This window comes from Nestor notabilis, unplaced genomic scaffold, assembly GCF_000696875.1.
Source record: "Nestor notabilis isolate BGI_N333 unplaced genomic scaffold, ASM69687v1 scaffold13924, whole genome shotgun sequence".
NCBI classification, from domain to species: domain Eukaryota; kingdom Metazoa; phylum Chordata; class Aves; order Psittaciformes; family Psittacidae; genus Nestor; species Nestor notabilis.
The window spans coordinates 94,920-119,335 of NW_009925595.1; the positions used below are offsets into that span (position 1 = coordinate 94,920).

Sequence of the window (24,416 nt, forward strand, 5' to 3'; positions counted from 1 at the left end):
GTTTTTTTTTTTTTTTTTTTCTCCCGAAATAAATATTTGATAAACTCTCCAAAGCACATGGAAAGCAAAGGCTCTACATCTACGACAAAAGCAATATAATGAATAAAGAACTGAGTCCTCTGTGCCACTGAAACATGATGTAATAGTCCAGGAGCAGTTTAAGTAGGAGCTAGGCATGTCTAGTTGTGGAGTTGAAAACATCTCAGGAAAGTGTTCTTTTCTGGCATTCCATGCGTACTCCTATCACTCAGAGAGCATGGAGTTTTATGGGGTTTCGAGCTTTGTTCCTGGAGGTTGCAAGAGACTTCCTTCTAGGCATTGACCAGAAACAAAAAAAAAAACCAAAATGAAAATGATATTTAAAAATTTCTGAACTAAGAACTCTATGTATTTCTACCTTTATGTTAACTCTGATCAACTTTAATAAAACCAGTGATGCAGGATGGGATAGAATCTGGAATTAGTCCTCAGCTAGAATACACATGTGAAAAAGGAAACAATGGTCTGTTGTATTTGGCTAGGAAAAAAAAATGGATTTTGTTATTTTGTTCTGGATGAAAATGAAGGATTGTTGAGATTAAAAAAAAAAAAAACAAACCCTCAAAACTTTAGCAGTGTTTCTGTATCTGTTCTCAGCTGAGTACCTCGGGCAATCCAAGTGTGAGCTATGTAATACAGTCATTACACATGATACTGAAGTTTTTGTTTTCTCGTATCAGGTCATTGTTGACTGGTCTGTACCCACCCAGCTCTGGTACCATTATTATTAATGGAAAGGACATATGTAGTGATCTGTCTGCCATCAGGACAGAGCTGGGTGTTTGCCCACAATATGATGTCCTGTTCAACATACTAACTGTGCGAGAACATCTGCTGTTTTATGGATCAGTGAAGGCACCTGGCTGGACAAAGGAACAGTTGAATCAGCAAGTCAGTGGGTAAGTTTTTCTTTCATTTGTTGAAATCTGCCAAGTAAATTGGTAATGTCTCTTGCAAGACAGTCAAACAAGAAAGTGCTACAGCAAAATTGCAAGTAGAAGCAAATAGAAGCTGCAGGTTTTCTATGAGAACTTCATGTTCTGAAGTCATGGCTTGAAAATAGATTTACTAGTTTCTAACCTTTACTTGAATGTATTTGTAGTGAAACTGTCAATATTTGAAACCCTGGTATAAAGAACCCTCAAATTAACATGTTATGACTGGAGTGGAGGTGGTAAGTAGTCCAGCAGCTGTAGTAGTTCCTGCCTCATGCTGGCTGCCTTACCTCCCTCCATGCTGGAGAGGCAGATAGTAAACTGCTGTGCCTTCACCCTGAGTTTTCAGATAAGTCAACACTGGCTGTGTATTTATTATTCTGTTTTCCATCACCTGCAGTAAAGGGAGGATTGGAAAACCAGAAAAGGCAGGTAAAGGCAGTACTTGTTATAATCTTTTTAAATAGGCCATCAACTTTTTCCTTTGTCGAATACAGACTTCAAATGTGTAACAAGTGAAGGAGTTTGAAAACAAACAATCCTATAGGAAAAACAAACCGGAGCTCTGACATCACCTCAGAGGATTTTCCGCTTGTCAGGTTGAGAATGTTTCCTAGTAGTTTTAGGCTGGTACTTGTTGATACAGGACTAGATCATCTTCATTTTTCCATCATGTATATTAAACCACTAGTAAACCATACAAGGTGAGATCTTGTTCACCAGTAGCAAACTGGTTTATTTTCTGAAATTCAGGAATAAAATGTATGTTTTTCTAATAGTGTGACAGTGTAAATAGTTTCTATTTACCTTCTGCTTCATGTTAGACTGTGTGAAGGACTGGGCACTTCCGTGCTTCAACAGAAATAACTGCCAAGTTGATGTGATTTCTCCTTACATGTACACTTAGGCATACGCAGACACATTTGTGGCAAAGTGGCTTTCCTTTTTAGTTGGTATCAGAAAAAAACTTTACTTAAAAATTTGATCTAAAAATTTCTGGTGTGAGACACTGCATTCTCTCTAGAAAAAGAGAGACAACTCTAGAACAATAAACCCAACCCAAACATAGGTTTTGGTTTAAAATTTATGCAAAATGATATCCTGTATTTTATTGTACTTAGACTGCTGAATTGTCATTTCAACAGCAATCTGTCATACTAATGGCATATAAGAATATTCAGGACTCTACAGGCCTTGTTACTAAGAAAAAATAATTTTTTTCAAAGGCAATGAATTCTTCAAAATATTTCAGACAAATTAGAAATGCAACAAAACAATGAAACAAAATTTGCTTTTCATTAAGCAAAAAAAGGGCCTCCAAAGAGATTAAAAATAATTTTCCTGGATATATCTATACAATAATTATATGAACCTGTTTTCTTTAAAATGAAAAATTCTCTCAGGTTAAATGGCATGGTTTACGGACTGCATATTCATTCAAATGATTTAGGGGGATTAGTTTAGGACTGTTGAGTCTTTAATGTCTTGCTTGCCAGGCTCATAGATACTGAAACCTTTTAGGTCAATGAGTGGATGTTCAATGTGATGAAAAATAAATCAGTGGTCTTTCAGTGCTGCCTTTGTTGACAATGTTTCCACACACTGTCCAGAGGCAAGTTTGTCACAAGGCAAGAGTTGAAAAGTCAATGGCTGTGAGATATCTCCCAGTTCTTAACACAGGAAGTAGATTAGATTGGATTAGGTAGTATTACACTACATGGGGATAACTAATCTGTTTAGATGACAGAAACATGTCTTCAAAAAAACCCCAACCGAATCCCAAAGCAAGCAGTGTTACCTTATTTACTTCAAATGACTATACATTTCTGAAAAACTCAGGCATTTTTAAAGATTTGTTATGTAGCTACAAAAACTGAAGCACTGTTTGAGTTATGAAATAACCAGCTTTGCCATGGCTTAAGAGACTATACTCTAGTTTGCTGAAATTGTTGGAGAAAGTGGCATTTATTTTATCAGAATTAATTTCAAAATTATCTGTTTTTATCCTGCACAGTACTTTCCTGAACAATGCTTATCCAGAATTTGTATTTCAGGTGGTGATGAGTGTTTATAGGTAGAGAGATAATCGCATTCCTCTATACGTTCTCGTCACCAAATAGTATAATGCCAGAGGTAGTGTTTTTTCACTTTCTATTTACAGTGACTTTTCAGTAATTCAGCTCTGACTGGACTTGTTGTGACTGGAGAAACTTTTTCAAAATTTTTCCCATTTCTGAACTTCAGCGCTCTGGAAGATGTGGATTTATCCCAGCACCAGTACAAACCTGTTGGAGCTCTTTCTGGGGGAATGAAAAGGAGGCTGTCGATTGCTATCTCATTCATTGGAAACTCAAAGACAGTTGTTCTAGATGAGCCCACCAGTGGAGTAGATCCATGTTCTCGCCGTAGCATCTGGAATGTTCTTCTGAAGTATAAAGCTGGTACAAACCTTATATGCATAATTTGCTGCTTACTTTCCTTTTTGTAATTCTGTTTCAGTTAATTTAATCAGGATATTCAGAATAATAGTAGTGCTATTCAGTAACTAAATACGTTAATTTCAGAGGTAAACTTTAAACTGGAAAAATTTAAAGCAACCCAGTAAGATTATGAAAATTATCTGCTATCTCACAGAAGGATGCCCAGTCTGACAGAAGGTTGAGCTTAGTTTTGAGCCTCCTCTGAAGTTTCTCTTCTCTTACCATTTTCTTTTTTGTTAGCTTCTCAAAATTATTTTCTGGTTTTCATTTCTGATTTTGCACATATCTGTGTAGACATGCATATATACTTCTAATGAAAATAGAATCATCAGTCAGTTTGCTACATTAATTTTTAAATGCCATAAGGTAAAAACCTGATTGTGGGAAGCAAACTCTTCAGCTAGTGAGCACTCAATTAGCTGTAATAACTCACAGGGAATGATCCATTGAAACAGACACTGCTGTTATGTGTTTTTAAGGTAACTCTTACGCTGTTAAAACAGCTTCAAGTTGTAATGCTTTATATTGCATACAATGTATAAGGCAATGCAAACTTAGACCTGAATCTAACTTAGACTGTAAATCTGAATGCAGATTTTGTTTGTCTTGCAGTTATGTTTTGAAGGGAGCTTAAACACGTTCCCTTAAGGTTGAAGGATCCTCATGAAAGCAAGATGTGTTTCTCTAGAAATCGGGTTTTGTAAACATATACCAATATTTCTGATGCAGGTTGCACACTGATCTTTACCACTCACCATCTTGATGAGGCAGAGGTGCTCAGTGATCACATTGCTATCCTGCAGCGTGGCCAGCTGAGGTGCTGGGGTTCTCCCTCTTATCTCAGAGAAACATACGGCCAGGGACACAGTCTAACGCTGACAAAAAAGGTATGCTAAAAATGTACTGTAGGGAACTTCATAGTGCTTACCAAGTAATGTCTGTGTATATTTTAAGGGAGGTGTATGTCCCTGCCAGGAAGTAATATGTGATACAGATTATTAGAGAGCCTGCAAAACATGTTTTTACTAGCTTTGTTGGTGTTTTGTGTGGGTGGCACTAATATTATTATTATTATTAATAATAGTAATTACTATTATAATAATTATTATTATTTAGAAGAACACAATGACATCTTTGAACATGATGAATTTTAATACTTAGTCGAAAAGGGCTTTGTCTCACAGTTTTTTATTCCTGGGAAGTAGTCTCTGTGTCCCAGGTTGAATGCAATTTCATCATTGAAAATTTTCCTATATGAATTCTGCCACCAAGTCCCATTATTCTGGTAATATTTAATTTTTTTGTGTATTATTATCTTTCTTTCCTCATAGCCCTCTGTGTTTGAAATCCAGGATCCTAAGCATACTGTTCAGATCACATCTCTTGTACAGACCCACATCCCAGAAGCTTTCTTGAAAGAGAACAGTGGGACTGAGCTGACCTATGTGATTCCAGAAAGGGCAGATAAGACCTCTTTTAAAAGTCTTTTTCAGGCTTTAGATCAAAGCCTGCATCATCTACATGTGACTGGCTATGGCATTTCTGACACCACCTTGGAAGAGGTACTTCTAGTTTTTCTGCATAATGGCATTTTCTTGGTTAGAAGAACCTGTATTAGCTTTCAGCTATTCTTGATTGTATCTTTCATATTGCATAACACTCCGTTGTGAGAAGCATGTTTTCAAAACAAACAAACACCCCCCCATCCAAACAGATAAACAAAAAAACAAAACAAAAAAAAATCCAATTCCTCAAAACAAAGTCAGGCAAAATGTATATCTTACAGTTTCATGGGACTGTTAATTTCAGCACTCACTCTACTGTGACTTATTTCAAGAATCTGATACAAAGAAATAGTTTTCAAACTCCTAAATGTTAGTTTCTTCATTTACTTAAGGAAAATTCAATGTGTCATTGATTTCATGAGAACCACTGCTGTTGTCCTAAATCTCTAATGTTGGAATGAGCTTTGAACTTGCAAGCCTTAGAGGTTCAGCTCAGGTAGCTCTTTGGACAGAGAAAAGAATTGCTAAGAAAACACTTTGATTTATGAAGTTGTAAAGCTTAGAACTTAGCAAAACTTTGTGGCAAAATCCCTAAACAGTACTTTGTGTGTATAATTAAAGACACTTAAATATATGTATACATGAACATATATATACACGCTACTTGAGTATATATATACATTGTGTGTGTATATACCAAACAGACCAGAGAAGGAAACTTACGCTGCTTCTTTGCTGTGTTTTGGCTTTAATATGAGAATAATTATGATAACAATCTGATATTTTAGTTGTTGCTGAGTAATACTTTTCAGTCTCATGCTCTGCCAGTGAGAAGGGGCACAAGAAGCCGGGAGAGAGAACAGCTGACCCAAAGTAACCAAAGGCATATTCCATACCACAGAATACCATGCTCAGTATATAAACTGTGGGGTGTTGGCTGGGAGGGGCTGATTGCTGCTCAGGGAGGTATCGGTCAGTAGCTGGTGAGAAATTTTTTTGTGCATCACTTGTTTTATTTTCTTTGAATTTTATTTCTCTCTCTCCTCTTTTCATAATAATAATATTTATTTAAATATAAGAAGAACAATAATAAATTCAGTTATTAAACTTTTCTTATCTCAACCTTCAAGTTTTACCTTTTTTATCAATTCTTCCCACCATCCTATCAGGGGGCAGTTGGAGAGAGTGAGCTACTGGCTGCATGGTACTTCACTTGCTGGCTGGATTTAAACCATGATGGTCCTTTTCGGTGCCCAATGTAGGGCATGGAGGGTTGAGATAATGACAGATCTGACCAGACTCTGTGGAAATGAATTTGTTATAAGCATTCATTGCATCAGTGTAATGTCTGTCTCTGGTCTCAGTGTTGATTATTTGCTCTTAGAGTTGTTGTACTTGGTATCAGAGTAGCGTTATGACATACCTTACTTGCAGTGTGCATTCACTGTTTTGATGTTTATTGCCTTTGGGGCCTGGCCTAAGGTTCACTTTTAGTTGTACTTTGTAATATTGGATTTGATATGATAGAATTGCTGGTTGTGAACTGATCTGGTATGTGTTCTCAGCTATGCCATTGCCTTTATAATTTGGGAGCCATCTATTGGAAACTATTAATAATTCCATGTTTTACCTTTTCTCCTTAAAGAGCCAACTTATGGGTGTCCTGGGTTCAGCTACAGCAGTCATTTTTTTCTCCTTCTTAGTAGCTGGTGCAGTGCTGTGGTTTTGACCTTCAGTCTGGGAACAATGCTGATAACACCGATGTTTTTAGTTGTTGCTAAGTAATGTTTACTCCGACCAAGGACTTCTCTCAGTCTCATGCTCTGCCAGGGAGGAGGGGAAGCCGGGAGGAAGCAGAGACAGGACACCTGACCCAAACTGGCCAAAGGGCTATTCCATACCACAGCACGTCATGCCCAGTATAGAAACTGGGGGGAGTTACCCGGAAGGCCCAGATCGCTGCTCGGGTCGGGCTGGGTATTGGTTGGCGGGTGGTGAGCGGTTGTGTCCTTTTCCCTTGTTATTCCTCTTATCATTATTATTGGTAGCAGTAGTGATTTGTATTATACCTTAGTTACTGGAGAGCTGTTATCTCAACCTGTGGGAGTCACATTCCTCTGATTCTCCTCGCCCACCCCCTGGGAGCAGGGGAAGGAAGGAAAGGGTAAGTGGGGAGTGAGCGAGCGGCTGCGTGGTTCCAAGTTGCCAGCTGGGCTTGAACCACGACATCTTCCCACATCTAGTACTGTGGTCAGCTGGAACACAAGATCCCTCAGGGAAGTTACTCATCTTTCTGAGTTTTAAAGAAAATGATGCACTTTAAGCCTGTCAGACATCACTTTTGAATTGTATTTTTGCTGCATGAGCTATACATAGGAATTAATGGGGTCAGATATTTGAAACTGCATCAGTAGTTCTGGGTTTGCTTTGCAAGTTTAGACTTGTTTGTCTTACATATCTGTGGAAAAAATACAAAGAGAACTCAAATAGTGCAAGTCAACATAAAATGACAATTGTTCATGAAATTTATTGAACCAATATGCCACTATGTGGAGCTTCTGTATCCTGAAGTGGTCCACTGGGAGACGTCTTTAGGACTATGTTGATTTGCAACATAGGTTTTTAGGACCCTGCACCAGCATAAATGGTCTTGTTTTGCACACTTGTTTTTTAAACTACAGTCCAAAGAATGCTCTACCAGCAAGTATGTGGTTTCTTTTGAAGCTAAGCTCTATATAACTGAGTCATTTAGGAAAAAACAAAGAAACCAAAAGACATCTCTTCAGTGTTTATCTTATAAATGACCAAAGTACACAAAGCTAACATGGCAAGCATTTGCTATGGCAGGGGGATAAATCACAGAAGTTTAATAAACATGTTACATGGTGCTATAAATCATGTTCCTGATATACAATTCTATGAGACAAGTCAAAAGCTTCTTGAAAAATTGTTATTTTCTTCCAAATCATGTAGGGTGATTAACATGCTATAAAAAAGAATCCTCTTCGGTGATTAACTTCATAGATTGTGCATTAATTTATATATTGAGAACCTTTTTTATTATGTCCCTGTGGGACATCATAGAGCTTTTTGGAACTGGCGTGTGTGAACTAAGTGTGAAGTTGTCGTGAAATACAAGAAGCTTCCTCAGTGTTCTGTATCTGTTATTCAGCTGAGAGTTTGCTTTTGGCTGTTTTCTTCAGGGAAGGTTAAAAAAAAAGGGTTTAAAGGTGGTATTAGATATTGATGTATCATTCTTCAGCTTGAAGACTTAATACATTAATTTGGGGTGATTTCTGTCATCTCTGCATCTCATCATTAGTTACTGTTGTAATCTCAATTCTCCATTTTCTTATCAAAAAGCCTCTTTGCATTGGCAACTAAATGGGTAGTACATAATAGCACTATTTAGTCTATTCAAACAATTCAATCTGGAAACAAAGGACTCTGACTGTAAAGGAAGAAATGTGTTATAACTTTTATTTTATCTTTTCTTTTTGTTCTCTCATACAGTCAGCATTATTCTTTCTCAGTCAGAGGGACACTTGCACTCTCTATAAGTCATACTCTTCAAGGGAAAACAGGTTTCCATTCATACTTCAAAGGATTCATGAAGTTCTAACAAAATCAACTCCTGAAACCTTATATCTCATTAATATATTTGCTTCATTTGGGGTTTTAAATATGTTTTCCAACCATTTGTATTTGTGTACTTTATAATACTTGTAATCCAAAGAGTGTTAGTAGAACTAAAAGGAGGATGGAAGAGTGGTTAATTAAATTGAATGGAAGATATTTCACTTTCTGGCAACCCTGGAGGTTTCAAAGCTTATGGCTTTCTTGCTTTGATTTGAGGAGAGAACAAAACCATTGAAACATCTTTGGAACATAAGGTGTGTCTAAATACCTGTTAATAACGTACTACTTTAAATTCTCCTCCTTGAAATGACCAGAGAGTTTGCTCCAAACTTTCCAGGGAAAGCCGTATACCTTCTTGAAATAGCTTAGGTTTAGAACACTATGTAGCTTCTAATGTGATTCTGTTTTGTGGAGGATGTTCTAACCATCTCTGATGGTCTGAAAGAAGCAGCCAGGGCAGTGGCTGCTCCTTGCAAGAAGGGCAGTCCTTCTCAGTAGCCAATATGACTACCTGCTCTCTCCATCCCCAGGAGTGGTTGAGGTGGTCCTTCAGTGCCTGGCATGGAGCCAGCCTGCAGGGGCAAGTGCTGGAAGTAAGCCATGCTACTCCTTACATATTTAAAGCGCTTTCCTCAAAAGCATACAATTTCTTCCTGTGGCTTTGAGCTGTGCCAAATGTCTGTCTCCCTCTGTGAGTGTGTATCTAAGTTTGACACCTGGCTAGCAGATAACAATTGACCTTCTTGCAAAAGTTCCTCAGTTAAGTCATCCACAGTGAGTGGCTCTAAAACTGCTTCTGCATCATTCTGCTTAGTGAAGCATACCCATAGCTGTGGAAGGCTGTGCTCAGCATGTACTGCCTGGAAGATAATATAAACCCAATGTGAACAGAAAATGTAGTAGGCCCCAGAAATGTTGCTAAAATATCAGTCAGCGCTTTTAGATGATAAAGGACTGTCTATAGGTGGTATTCTGGAGGTTTTGTCCCCCCTCTTCATTTTCTCTTTCTTTCAGCCACCTTGGTTTTCTGCACTTTTTCCCTTCAGGTGAAGATGTATTTTAGGAATGATAACTGCAGCGAAGTGCCAAGGATACTGTGCCACTCTATCAGAGAACCAGGCTTGTTTTTATGAGGCTGTCCCAAAGTAAGAATCAGGAAGAAATGAGGTAGTAGCTGACTAGTACAGCTTAGAGGGGTACAGGAAATGTCTATTTCCACATGTTCTCTCCTCTACAGACAGCCATCTGGAAAACACCTTGGTTAGATACGGACTTGCAAGCCATAGCAGAAATTAAGCAGGAATTGCTAAGACATGTAGGAGGGGCTAGGATAATTTATCCAGCCTTTTAGGTATGGCAAGAGCACATTGTGTCTCTGTCATTATGTCTAATCCTGACTTTTCCAGATCTGTGTGTTTTGGAGGGTACTTACTCTGCTAATAACATTGTTAGGCTAATACTACTTCTGTCCACAATATCCTGTGCACCATTAGATAATTTATCATGTCCCTGTACAACCTAGTCCCTGATGATTCCCATGCTTAATGGAACGTTTGAGAACTGTCTGGATACTGTGGGGAAGACTGGGCAGTGTGGGTGGCCGCCTGTCTTTAGAGATCTGTCAGAACAGCTGTGTCAGTGAAGCTACAATGGACACAGTCGGTATTAGAAAAATGTTTGGTGGTTTTGTTTCTTTCCTAAGGCATAGTTGCATTCTTTCTTTAAGTCATTAAAGAAGAAAAAGTCTGTCTGCAGCCCCTTGCAGGGATTTTGACACTGAATTGAGTATATGCAGGCAACACTTTCTAGTGTAGCCTTCGTCCTAGCCAGAGAGGATCAATTCCTTTGTCGTTTTAGCTGGTTCACTTCAGTTTGCTTGATGGCACTGGTGTGCAGAGGAACCATCAGCAAGCAGGTCCAAGGCAACAAATTAGAATGTGACTTTGGGCAGTTAGCATTTCCCTTCAGAGTCTAACATAAAAATGTCGGGAGGTATTAATTTCTTCTGTCCTTGCAGTTATTAATGACCAAAAGTGTTCCCTGAAAGTTGGCAGGTAACAAGTGCAATCAATAATCACTGTTAAATAGCAATTACATTGACTACACAAAATATGGTTATTGTAACAGTCAGACCTTAGCAAGTCAAGAAATATCTTTCTGCAGCTATAAAGTACTTCACATTGACCATTTTTATTTTCTATTGTATAAGCTCCTTGAAAACAAGGAATTTTTTGTTATAAGTGCTATCAGGTTCTCAGGTTCTTTTGTGGGAAGAAATAAATAGTTTCTTAATGATTTCTGAAATTTGCACTGTCATTATAATCTGTCTTGGAGCTCAAGCCAAACAGACATTAAAAAGAAGGAGGCGGCTTTAATCAAAAGAAAGCAAAACTTAGTTGTACTTTTGCTGTTTAATTAGAGATGCTCTGTTAATTTTTCTTTTCTTTTTATCTGAAATATCTAGATCACTGTTTAACTTGTAGTTCAGGTTAAGATAAAAAAATGTTAATTTTATTTTTCACCTGAGCTTACAAGAAATGAGGTAAGCATTAGTAACTGACTCCCTATGAAAGCTGTTCCAAGCTTCTGCAAGGCTGAAGGACTGATGAATTAAATACATCTCTATGAAATTCAAAGGATGTTATGTGGGCAGAACTGTGAAACAGGACTAAGCAAGAAGCAACAGGTCAAGCACAAATCTATTTGGCAAAGTGTATATACCATTTAAACAGATCTTATGATTATACAGTTAGTAAATTCTTCTGGGTTTTTTGTTTTTTTTTTTTAATGTTACCTTTAAAACCCTTCTGATGTGTGTCCCGCTGCCTAGGAAGATTCAATCCTTACAATTTAACTCCAGTACAGCTTTTTAGATTGGTACTTTTATAAAAAATAATTTCATTTTTTTTCTATGGTAATTTTAGGTAACAGGTTCCTATCATGTTCTCCCAATTTGGGATATGAATGCTGACGGTTTTGCTACAAAACATACATTGTTGCCCAGTTTTCCTATAATATTAGTTAGACAAGAGTTTGTTGATGTTGACTATGCCTGATGATTTCGTTGCTCTTTAAAAGTCTTTCAATAACATTATAGCCCATATGCTTGCATAAATCTATGGACCCTTCCCAGCGCTCTCTGGATTCTTGGTTCTGTATGATTTTGTATGTTATATTTAGTTCTGGTACAAGTAGATCTCTTTGGTAGCAGTTCCAGTTGTGCCCACAGACTTCTAGTTTATCAGAAGAGACTTGAAGCTGTCAACATGCCCTTGGTAAAAACAGCAGTAACTGAGTTCCATAATATACCACAGTTTAGGAGCATAAAAAAATCAACCAAGGGCAGCCAGTCTATCGAAAAATCTTTGCAGACAGTAGTGTGCATTGGCCAACAATACTTTTCATATGTGCTTTTGCATCTATTGGCATTTATTTGTTTCCCCTTATCCTCAGGATTCCTCCACTGGACAGCTTGACTAATTTTATAGTCATATTCTGGGAGGGTGGCTACAGCAGCCACTACTAATATCTGACAATCTGGATGGTTTGGGATAGATAAAGTAGTTTTTAGAAAATGGATTTTAATTTATTTTTTTCCTGTTTCATGAAAGGTGTTTCTGAAGCTACTGCAGGACTCAGAGAAGATGCCTGATGTTCCACACGCAGCACACCTGGACCATACAAATGGTGCTGAATCATCTTGTAAGTATAAAATTAGGTACCTTCTGAAGCAGCCAGATTTATAAAGATCACAAATACATAGGTAAACATGCACAAAATTCCCAAAGTTGAGGAATGCACAAGCAGATTGAGAATACTGCCTGATATCATCTAGTAATTCTTTTTTTTTGGTCTGTGTAATGTGATCTGCCTTGGGTAGTAAGTTTTCATGTGCACTGTGATTCACCTATTCACCTCTGTAGCACATTGCAGATGCCTTTCCACCATTCTGCTATGTATAAACGTGAACACAAACATTAACATACTGCTTCCTACTAGAAGACCCTGACAAAAAAATATTTTGACTCATACTGACAATGGATAAATACTACTGAAGTATACCACAGATATAAAATCTGGAAGCTATTAGAAAGATGTATTCATCTCCATCTATGTGTAAATAAAAAAATAAATAAAAGCTGTTGCCCAATGTAGTAGAAGATCATTTGTCCTCTCAAGTGGCATGTTATTTCAGGTTCCCTTCCATGCTTGCTTGTTTTAAAACCATTTCCTTCATGCTTTTCATTTTCCTGCCCTGCAAGCCTTGGAGGAGCTCCTCATTAACATTTCTGAAACCTTAGGAAGCTTCTTATACAAATTACTAAAGTGATACCTTGCAAAATGCAAGACTCAAGTTCTCTAAAACCAGCGTCTGCCAAGCTGATCAACATTTTCTCACTGGTCCTGGGATTCTCATGCTTCTATATTTAGCAGGTTCCTTTCTATTTGAGGGTTTATATCTAGGTTATACTCTTCTTCAGTTAGATGTCAAACATTTTATTCTATATCATAGAATCACAGAATGATTTGGGTTGGAAGGGACCTTGAAGATCATTTAGTTCCAATGCCCTGCCATGGGCAAGGACACCTTCCACTAGACCAGGTTGCTCAAAGCTCCGTCCAATCTGCCCTTGAACACTTCCAGGGGTGTTCACAACTTCATGTGCAGTCCTTCTTATTTTGTTTCTATAGAACACAGTCATAGAGAGGTTCTGGTCTGTGACTGAAGACCTTTATTGTTACAGTAATGGAAATAATAATTTTGAACCAAGCTTCTGTTCGTTGTTAAGATAAATTCAGTTGGATCTGTGTCCTGGGTTCAGCTACAGCAGTCATTTTTTCTCCTTCTTAGTAGCTGGTGCAGTGCTGTGTTTTTGACTTTCAGTCTGGGAACAACGCTGATAACACCGATGTTTTTAGTTGTTGCTAAGTAATGTTTACTCTGATCAAGGACTTTCTCAGTCTCATGCTCTGCCAGGGAGGAGGGGAAGCCAGGAGGAAGCAGAGACAGGACACCTGACCCAAACTGGCCAAAGGGCTATTCCATACCACAGCACGTCATGCCCAGTATAGAAACTGGGGGGAGTTACCCGGAAGGCCCAGATCGCTTCTCGGGTCGGGCTGGGTATTGGTTGGCGGGTGGTGAGCGGTTGTGTCCTTTTCCCTTGTTATTCCTCTTATCATTATTACTGGTGTTAGCAGTAGTGGTTTGTATTATACCTTAGTTACTGGAGTGCTGTTATCTCAACCCGTGGGAGTTACATTCCTCTGATTCTCCTCCCCATCCCTCCAGGAGTGGGGGGAGGAAAGAAGGGGGGGAGGGGGGTGTGAGCGAGCGGCTGCGTGGTTCCAAGTTGCCGGCTGGGCTTAAACCACGACAATCTGCCAGTAATGAGTAATCAGTGCCAAGAATTGTGGCCTGAGAACTTTTCTCCCAAAGTACAAAGACTTGATGAGTTTTTCAGAGGGTCTTTTTGCTGGACTATTTCAGTCCCTGTTGAATCAATGAAGATGTAACTATATAGCAAAAACCCCCACTGACTGGTGAGAAGATGACTTCCATTACAATACAGTTTTGAACATCCCTTTATTTTACAACCATCAATTGTGTATTTTTTTCAAGGCTCAGCTAGGATACCCAAACCAATTTCAAATTAAAACAGTCTGTCATCTTCACGTTGCATTTTCCTTAGAGTAATATTTATGGTTCCTAAAGTAGTGAAAACAGAATATGCTGTGCCTAACAATTTCATATCTTTCACCATCTGCATTTCAAAACACATAACTTAGTATTTGTTCAAGTTATTACATTAATAAAGAATCTAGTAATCAGAGACTCTAGTATTTCAGTCTGGTAAATTATAGCAAGAAAATGTAATGATAATGCTGCATCTTTGGGGATGAGTGTATTGAGTGTAGTGGAAAATTGTCATTCGTTGCAGATGACTGTCATTCATCATTAAGGACAGTTGTGAAGTGTAGGCATAAGGGATCTGGGAAATGGTCATGAAAGGTATCCATCATTGTCAAAGCTAAACTGAATACTCCGTGGACAATAGCTTGACCTGTATAACTTTGTCTTTGAAAGCACATTCAAAGGCAGTTAAACTTTCTGTTGTCAAAGTAGTCAAATGAATTTTCAAAATCCCCTGGAGCAAACAGCTGGGTTATTGAGAAGATCACAGGATGCTGCTATTTGATTTGTAAAGGAATTTGGACTAGAGAGCTGCTTTGACAGAGCATGGATCTGAGCACAAGCAGAAGTATTGTCTATCTTTACTGGTACTCAGCTCCTGAGGCTTCAGGACAGCGTAGAAACCAAAATGTCGTTTCTTGTCTCCCAGACAAGAGCAGCATACATGTCCCTTCTTAAATGAAACTACAAAAAATCAGTACATGATTTAGGCTGATGACCAGTGCCAAAACCAGGCAAGAGCCATCACTTCAGCAAAATATGACAGCATCTCACCAAAGTTGGAGTTTGATAATTTCTGGTTATATTTTACAGTGTCTTATTATATTGGGTCTGACTGGAATGGCATTAATTTTTCACAAAACAGCCCTTATGGTGCTGTACTTCGGATTTGTGACTAAAACAGTGTTAGTAGTAGACCAGTGTTTTGGTTATTGCTGAGCAGTGCTTGCAGTGTCAATGCTCTTTTTCCCATTCTGCCTCTCCTCCCTGTGGTAAGGCTGAGTGTGAGCAAGAAGCTGGGAGAGCACATGACCTGGATAGCTGAGCCATTGCTACCAGACTCAAATGATTACCTTTGCATTCCTTGGGATTTTTTGTTGTTTGGTTGTTTTAAGGTTTTGGGGTTTTTTGTTTTGCTTTGTTTTGTTTTGTTTTTTTTTCCCTTCTTTTTTCCTTCACAAGTTTTCTTGGTTGCTCTCTTCTTAGTCTCTCCCCCATCCTGCTGGCAGACAAAGGGTGAGCTAGCAGCTGTGGGGTGCTTAGCTGCTGGCCAGCATCAACACACCACATACACGTAAAATAAACTCAGAATTATTTGACCCATTTCTGAATGCAAATATTAAATAGCAGTCCATTCATTAAATTAAGTAACAATTCCAATATTGGTAATTTTAAGAAACAAAGCATACTTTGTAATTTCCAGTGGGTTAAATTTTCTCTGTGGAAGGTTAACTCATAATATTTAGTTTATTCCAATTAAAAAAACTTGGAATAAGACTCACCTTTTGGTGAGAACTGTTAACAATTTTAAGTCAGGAAATGCCTATGAATGCAGGCATAATACATGCATATATTACAATAAAAACATGCATAATTAATTTCTACACAGCTGAGGCACACAATTGATGGTTATTGTTTTGTAGATATATACAGAGCATGCAGAAAAAAAGTTGGACTGAGATTGCGGTAACTGCATGACAAGATCATTGGAGCCAAATAGCCTTGAGAAAATGGAGAAGCCAACCCTATGGAGTCCTATAAAAGTATCATAAACTACAGCAAGCAGTCTGTGTACACAAATTATCAGGAGAGATAAGAGAAAGTATAAAGGGTGACTAGTTAACCGTGGATAAATAACAGAATATTCTGAGTGTATGCAAAAACAAGCAATAGACTGGAGAATGAGCTCATTGGATCATTAAGGGACCAGTGCTGCTAAGTTGAAATATGCAGATATCTTGCTAAAGAGGCAAATCAATTTTGTAACATTCTACATCTTGGAGATTTTTGGAAGTTACCAACTTTGAGTATAATCTCTTCTGGCAGGAAAATGCAGTTGGAACCTCAGATATAGTGAAAACTAAACTGTAGAAAATTCAAAATGGATAAAATTATATTTTTCACACAGTAAAAAATTACATTACTAAATGTCTTTCAACTTCTTCAATAAATTAGCCACTGAGAGTGTTAGAGTGGAAGCAGGTTGATGCATAACTAATTTTTATGGTTGCTTACACCTTTCTCTGAAACAGCTGCAGCTGTTATTAGCCATTTTAAAGGATTTGGGGCAAAATATTACATTGCTCCTATTAGGATTGAAGAGATCAACAACATACACTACTTAATAAAGCACATCTGAAAGCTAATTTAGTTCAGCAATTGTATCTGAAAAAAGCAGTCATCGATAGTAAAACATCACACTGCAGAGCCTTCAGTGAATTTTAACTGGGTTTCAGCTCTGCCTTTGGATTATTATCATCAGGGATACTGAAGTATATATAACCTTGCTTATGGAAAAAAATTAAAAAGGGGACTGCTGCAAGGTATTGGTAGAATGCTAATGAGTCATTCCTAAAGAGTGACTTAGAGCACTTGAAAAGCTGAATCTATTCTAAATAAAATGTGGTTTAATTAAGCTAAATGCTGGGCAGTCTATGTAATGTGGAGTAATATCCTAGAAAACATTGACTTTGAAAGTTGCCTGCTAATCTTAGCAAAAAGGCATTTTTAGACAGTATAGCTGAGATGATTTATGTTTCAATTTAATGTACAAAAGGATGTGAAGAGGTCATTTTGACTATCAGCACAAAATTGATGAGACTGATGTTACAATAGCATGTACAACTTTTGTGTCCATGTTTTTAAGTTTGAATGTCTTTAAGGAAAGCTGAGAATTTGGAAGTTGAACAGAGAAGAGTTAATACTGGAGGCTGGAGATGAAGTCCTTGTAAGTCCTTATAAAGGCACTGTCAGTGGTCAGTTAATGTAGTTTATGGAATAAAAGATGGAGAAGTGGTTTGCTTAAAAAAGTCAAACTTTTTTGTTTTTTTTAATCCCTGGCGAATACTGTCTATTAGGGTATAGTTCTAAGTTTTATGGGGTCAGAAGTGATAAATAGAATAAAGGAAGAATTAAGAGAAACAAATAGCTGGAAGCTAAAGGCAGGCACTTCTCCTACAGGTTAACAGTTGAAGTCAGTCTACCCTGCAGTTAGTATGTTCCAACTCCTGATGCGTTTGACACAAGCCTGGGGCCTTTGCAGAAAATACGCTACAATAAAAGGTGTTATTGATTTCTGCATGTGAGTGGAATTTGATGTCTATTGATAGGTGATCAAGTGGTTTCTTCTCTTCTTAGAGAGGAGCTTTTAATACATTATGACAAATTGAATTCCTCATAAGTACGAAATGAAGGTTGACAGAGTATTTGTTATAATATGTTTGAAGTTATATCACAACATAAGTTTTTAAGTGGAACTCTCTTCTTTTACTTCCCTGTAACATTCTCTTAAAAGGCTCTAAGAATTATTTCAGTGCTCCACCTTGCAAAATGAAACTTGATTTCTGAGTAGAAAACTGGACAGTAAGTAGCAGTTGCTACTTGCTAGCCAGTTTAGAAGTGGCTGCTGACATGAAGACTGATATTAAAATTTTCAGATTTTTGCCAACTACTGATAAGGAGAATATACAGCACCTCAGTCTTCCATTATCTTGGATGCATTATATTTTCCTTCATCTTTTTTATTGTTGTTTTGATTAATTTCTTGCAGAAAAGCTTGTGATTCTACATATGCCACAACCCTAGTTTCACATCTTCCAATTATTTAGCTGTATACTCCTCAATCTTGCTTCTTTTTCCTTTTGCCACTCTTTCAGGATTCTCTAAAGCATAGAATGAGGATGAAGCATCTTTGTAATGTTACCTATCAGTAATCACAAAAAGATACGTGATCTCAAATAATATAATCTTGTTTAAGGTTTACATGCATTGGTTCTCTCAGTAAGCACATAACAGTAAGTCCTATCCTTCTGAAAGCAAATGGTTATGTTCTCCCACTTACCTCAAATTGTGTTTCACTTTTTTTCACCCACTACATTCTTCTGTCATCCAAACATTTTCCCTACCACTTAATTTGGTTGTGGTGGATGCCTGGTCCTTTTCCACTTTTCATCCACAGTATAGATATCTTGGGCTCTTAGTTAGAAAGGTGTAGACATCAGAGGGCTATTACAAAATCAATGGAAAGAGCTGTTTTCTAGAAGAGGTACTCTTACAGTGCCAAGAAGCTGATCCACTTGCTGTTCAGCTTTTTGTCCTCTTATCATCCTCGTGGCCCTCCTCTGGACTTGCTCCAACAGCTCCATGTCCTTTTTATGTTGAGGACACCAGAACTGTACACAATACTCCAAGTGAGGTCTCACAAGAGCAGAGTAGAGGGGCAGGATCACCTCCTTTGACTTGCTGGTCACGCTGTATTTATAAACCCTATTTCTACAAATGATGGGAACAGTGCACTCAGCAATATGTTCTCCTCTTTCATCAGAACCAGACTAGTTTAGGTGGACTAATTTGGGTGGTTGTTCATCAAATCAGCTCGGTTGTCATTGTAACAGCCCTTTTTGGTTCTTTTTGGGTTCTGTAGGTTAACAGATAGGAAGGCAGCACCATTGTTTCCCATTTCTTTATGCTCATGCACTACTTCTGTGCTTCTTACTGGAGAGAAGAAAACTGACTATTTTGTACTAAAAATTATTTCCCTTGATTGAAAATTTTTATACCCAGAGGAAGTGCTTGTACCATTCCCTGAAAGTGTTGCAAGCCAAGTTTCTGTTTGGCTGCATGTTTATTCATTTTCATACTAGTAAAAACAAGTGGTGTTTTGACATCAGCTAATGCTTCAGTAGCAACTAGGGTGCTATTTTTCCTAGCTGTTATGGTGGCTATTATTGTTTATTATACCAGCAGCAGTATCTTGGAAACATAACCTAAAGACAAGCCCTGTCTCGACACCCTATAACGTAATAGTAAGGATAACCCTCCCCCAGATTCTCACTACATGTGACAGCTTGCAGTCATTTTAAGGCTGAATGCAATGAGTAGATAAAACAGACAAATAGGTTTGGGAAGGCGAGATTATAAATCATATCCATAAATTAAAAACAGAGGTCTCAGTTCAATGACTTTCTAACTACTTTGCTAAATGCCATTTGGACTCTTTTGCTTCCTCAGATCTTCCTTTAAAATACAGAGTGGCTGTGACGCACATCTGTTCTAAAATTCTTATCTATTACCATACATGAGGTGCTGGTGCATGGTGTGGTCTTTCTCCTTTTAGAGGATTTTCTGTTATTTTGATATAAGTGATAAAAAAGCTTAATGGATTTTTACAGTGGTATGAGACTGGGTATTCTTGCATTAAGTAGAAGGTTAAAACAGCCAGGAAAAGCTAAGTCCCTTTCAGTTTTAGTTATATGCAAATTCAAGAGGCTGGCTTATCTTTGTATTTTGTATGGCATTATAGATAGATAAATTAATACTTCGTATAATAGATTTATAATATCTACTATAAATAGTCATGGATGTTTGTGAAAATGTAAAGGAAAATGGGGATCTAATTTTTTAGTTTCTATCTAATTTGTATAATTGCTAAAAAATATTTGGCTTGCATTCAATGGTGCTCACCTATTTGTATAATACAGGTAATAGTATGTTCCAACTTTGTAAAAAATTGCAAGGTTTTGAAATTAAAGGGTGATATTTGTAATGCAAATGAGACTATGATATGTCTGGAAAAAATCAGTAGTTGGATTCTTGCTTCCTCTAAAAATGTCCTGTCCTGACTCTTTCGTAGATTTTTGCAACAGCATACTCTGTTGCTGAACTGTTCTAGGAAGAGGTAGATTCAGATGGGCTCTGCTCAGGTTCACCTAGTAACCTGTACAAAAGTTGGAGAGGTTGGGAGGTAGGAATAAATCTTTTTGGGGTAGTCATTTGCTGCATTTAATGAGCTCTTGGGAACCTAGATCGTGTATTCTATTCAGTTTACTTTGATAATTATAATGTATTCTTTTCAGTTGGGTTATTCAGTACCCAAAAATTAGTCCTGGTTTTAATTCTTTCTTAGTTTACTAGTCATCCCCAAGCTACCCTGTGGAAGGCAGGGTTAAGGTGCATCAGTGTGCAAGTGGAGTATTTTAGATTGGTGCTTAAAGTGTTTTTATCAATCAGTTGTATTTCATATGAAACCATGACTGGAAAATTAATCATATAATCCATTCCTTCTCTCCCAGCAACAACAACAGAAAGGCTGCAGCTCATTTATTTGTCAACAAATTGACATACGTTGTGTGTTGCACAATACGTTTTTCAGATTATGTCATAATGTTTTGTGGAAAAAAAAATAAACAAACACTAAAAAAACAACTGTAAAAACAAAACAAATCCAAAATGCAGGTTGTTCTGACCTGTATGGAGACAACTCATGACTCTATTCCATATAAGCAAGATTCAACCATAGTATGAAACATAGACTAGAGGCATTCCCTTTATACCTCACACAAAACGACTTTTATTCAAAGGCCCTACATGAAAATCAGTCCTAAAAATCCTCCTGAAAAAAAAAAAACAAACCAACTTCATACTTATTTTTATAATGAGTAAACAAATATGTAAGAAAATGAAGGAAGTATACCTTCTAATAGAATGCTATGCACAGATTGGTTGGCTAGCACTGGCCTTATGCCAGTATGGTATGTAATGAAATGCAGAATGATGTCAGATCACTAGCTCAGCCTAGAACTACTTTTTGGCACAGAACTTCTGATAAGCTAGTCAATATGTATTACTTCCAAATGCAACCAGTTTCATGTGATCTAGCTGAACTGTTTTTCCAGGGTGTTTCAGTTCCAGGATTAAATTCCCAAAATCTGTACCTCCCCTAAATAACTTGTCTAAATGTGAAAATTACAGAAGTAGAATTGGAAATGTCTACTCCTGGATGTTGACATAGCCATTGCATAGCCCATTTTTCCTTATTTTATTGTGCCATGAAAAAAGGTTAGAATTACATTATTTTCTAGAACTTCAAAAAGGGGAGAAAAGGACCATCTAATCTCCAGTTAAACTCTTACAGTATTTGGTTCTGCTCCTAATTCTATAGCAGTCAGCAGGTAAGGATTTTCAAAGTATTGGTTCCCAGATTTTAGGACTTATGCTCTGTTTCCCTGTACCTGATACTAACTATATGAACTGGAAAGTGGAAAAAATCTCTTCCATAATACAAAGGAGAGTCTGGATAATTGGGAAGTACAAGTTAATTGTGAACGTAATTGCAATTCTTGTGGATAATTGCAATCGTAAGTCAAGAAAGACAGCTTCTAACAGTTGGGTCAGGTTTTTAATTTTGTGATCTAAATTATTAATGAGAATATTTCCATAAGCTTTCTGCATAAAAATTGACTTCATAACACAGAGGTCATCTGGTCTTGTCTTCTAGCCTTTATGATTATCGGTGGTAATCAGGAACCATTTTCCCATAAATGGGTGCTTCTTTTATGCCTCCTGACATACATACCAAATGTAGGTGGTGAATTACTTAGAAGCTTTATGAAGGAAAAATAAATTCTGTAGGTTCTAGTTAGAATTAAATTATACTATGCATGTAGGATTCAGAAACATGAAGGGTTAAATGGCAAGTGTACACAGGAATGGTATTAGGTTGGGGTTTTTTTGGGGGAGCGGGGGGCGGGGCTGTGATTTAACACCTTGGGAATCTTGAAAGCCATACTGAGTCAATTATGGAAAGCCCATTACAACCTGCTTTTCATAGTGTGACTGCAGTCAGACAAAATGGCATGATGCATAAAGAAGACAAACAGATCAGTACAAGAATGCATAATGCTATTGCGCAAATACAGTGTTTCCACATCTGATGGACAGCTATGTTGAACACAATATATCTTGAAAGTGGTACAGTGGGTAATATAAGAGGACTTGAAGCAAGTGGTGAGGCTGATTAGGACTATAAAGATTTTTATAAGAGGAGACTAAAAGGTTGAGATTATTTATACAGAAGCTAGATTGGAAACTTCTATAACCTGCCTCCTAAAGCAAGATTTAAGAGCATATCCAGTACCATCAAAAAGAATAAATTCAAAACAGATAAACAAGATTTTTTTTGTTTTCACCTAAAACACAAAGAAATGACAGAATTCAAAGTAGAAGGAGTGAAATTTAAGATGATTCAGAAAGACATTTGACACCTTCCTCAACAAGAATTATAAATAATAACCATATTGGGTTTTAGAAAAAAGAAAAAGTGATGCCTATGGCAAACACATGCTTTTAATGTAATAGTTTATTGCATCTTCCTGTGATGTATCTTGACTGGCCAGCATTAGAAATATTGAGTAAGAGTCAGGATATCGGGTAAAATGGACAATTATTTTTATTCAGGATGACATTTTTTCTTCCTATTGCAATCTGAATTAATTTTTTATCATTTTGCTCTATTTGTCAAGAAAAAAGAATGAATGGTAGCTTTGATTTCCTTCTGTCCCCAGAAAGTAGGAGTCATGGTCCTCTTTCAGAGACTCAAAGGGTCAAATATTTTGAAGCATCTTTCACTCACATTTTTGCTTATAATCTATGAACAGCTTGAAGACTATGGTAAATACTTCATTGCACGCTCCTTTTCTGGTATTTCACTACTTTGATAAGTGAGAGATGGTATATTTTACAATTTCAGTGTTTGTCTGGAAACACTTAAAGGATATCTTTTATTCTAAAAACACCCCTTGAAAACTGTTCTGCTTTCAAGTGTCTTAATTTCTGTAATGAGTCAACTATTGGAAGTCTAATAATTCAGAGCTTAATACATTCATAAGAAGTTTGCTTTGAAAAAATTCTGTTACTAAGATTGTCTTCTCTTATTAGTCCAATTTATAGAAAAAAACAGGTTTCAAGCCCAGAATGTAACCATTCTTGATTGGGGCACCTGAGTGCTGATCCAGGATCTGAATTTTGTAGCTACTTTTTCTCCCCAGAGTTTCAAAATTCTAAATCCTATTTGTGGTAGCTGTCAAATTAGCAAGATATGGCTGTGATAAGAACTGCTTAAGGACAGAATTTTTGTTTTATATGATTTTCTGGGAAGAAAAAAATAATTCAGTTGCAGAATTAAAAGAATAAATACTGGAAATATTTTTCACCAGAAATAAAACCAAGAATAATCACTTAATTGGAATCTGATAGAATCAGAGAATACTCAGATTGGAAGACCAGGTCGAGAAAGAGCAGCTTACTCATTGTCTTGTCCAGTCTCATTTTGAGTTTTGGTTCTCACCCTCACAATGAAACTTTTTTTCCTGATATATTAATTCAAAATTTCCCATGGTCCAGCTGGTGTCTGCTGCTTCTTGTTCTTTCCCTGAGTAGAGACTTTGCTCAGTGGTGCCACTGGAGTCCTGGGTGCTGCCAGAGATCTGCTTCTGCTGCCAAGAAGTTCTCTTTATCCCCAGTGCCTCCCGCAAACCCCTCCAAACAGGTCCCCTGCAAATGCAGGTGTGCACATGTGTGCATGTAAGCAAGTTCTGTTAGTCAGTGTTTTCCTCATCATTGCCCCTGAGGGACGGCCCTGGTAACCAACTACTCCTCAGTTGGACCCAGTACCGCTGGTCACATCCTGCAGTGTGGGGCCTCGCAAATCCTTCTTACTCCACTTGCTCTAAGGACACTGTGGGAGACCATGTCACAGGCTTTGTTAGGTCAAAATAAACAGCATACACTGCTCTTCCCTCATTCACTGAACAGTCCTGTATTCATGGCAAACTCTCAGGTGGCACAGTTCAATCTTACCAGTTCTATGTTTATTCCCAGTTTTTTTTTTCATATCCTGTGCTACATAAAAGACAATTAATTTGAGGTGCATGAAAACTCCCATACAAGTAGTTGATAAAATGTAACATGGAAATCCTGCTTAGAGTGGTCTCAATGTATAGAAGGGGAGGTAGTAAGAGAATCCCAAGTGATTATAAAGTATAGTATCTCTTTGAGCACTGTGATAAACAAGGTATTTATTCTTGCTACAGTACAAACACCTGGGGTAGTAAATCTGTCAGACGCT

General features: G+C 37.5%; 1 protein-coding gene across 1 annotated transcript in view; it reads left to right on the forward strand.

Moving 5' to 3' along the window:
- Positions 1 to 24,416, forward strand: part of ABCA13 (ATP-binding cassette, sub-family A (ABC1), member 13) — a gene marked incomplete at its 3' end in the record, with an annotated part of 141,259 nt that overhangs the window by 75,236 nt on the left and 41,607 nt on the right. The window contains exons 34-38 of the mRNA XM_010013136.1: positions 720 to 938; positions 3,219 to 3,415; positions 4,184 to 4,341; positions 4,786 to 5,016; positions 12,210 to 12,300. Of these exons, the coding sequence (XP_010011438.1) occupies positions 720 to 938; positions 3,219 to 3,415; positions 4,184 to 4,341; positions 4,786 to 5,016; positions 12,210 to 12,300 (896 nt within the window). The remainder of the gene's footprint in view (positions 1 to 719; positions 939 to 3,218; positions 3,416 to 4,183; positions 4,342 to 4,785; positions 5,017 to 12,209; positions 12,301 to 24,416) is intronic.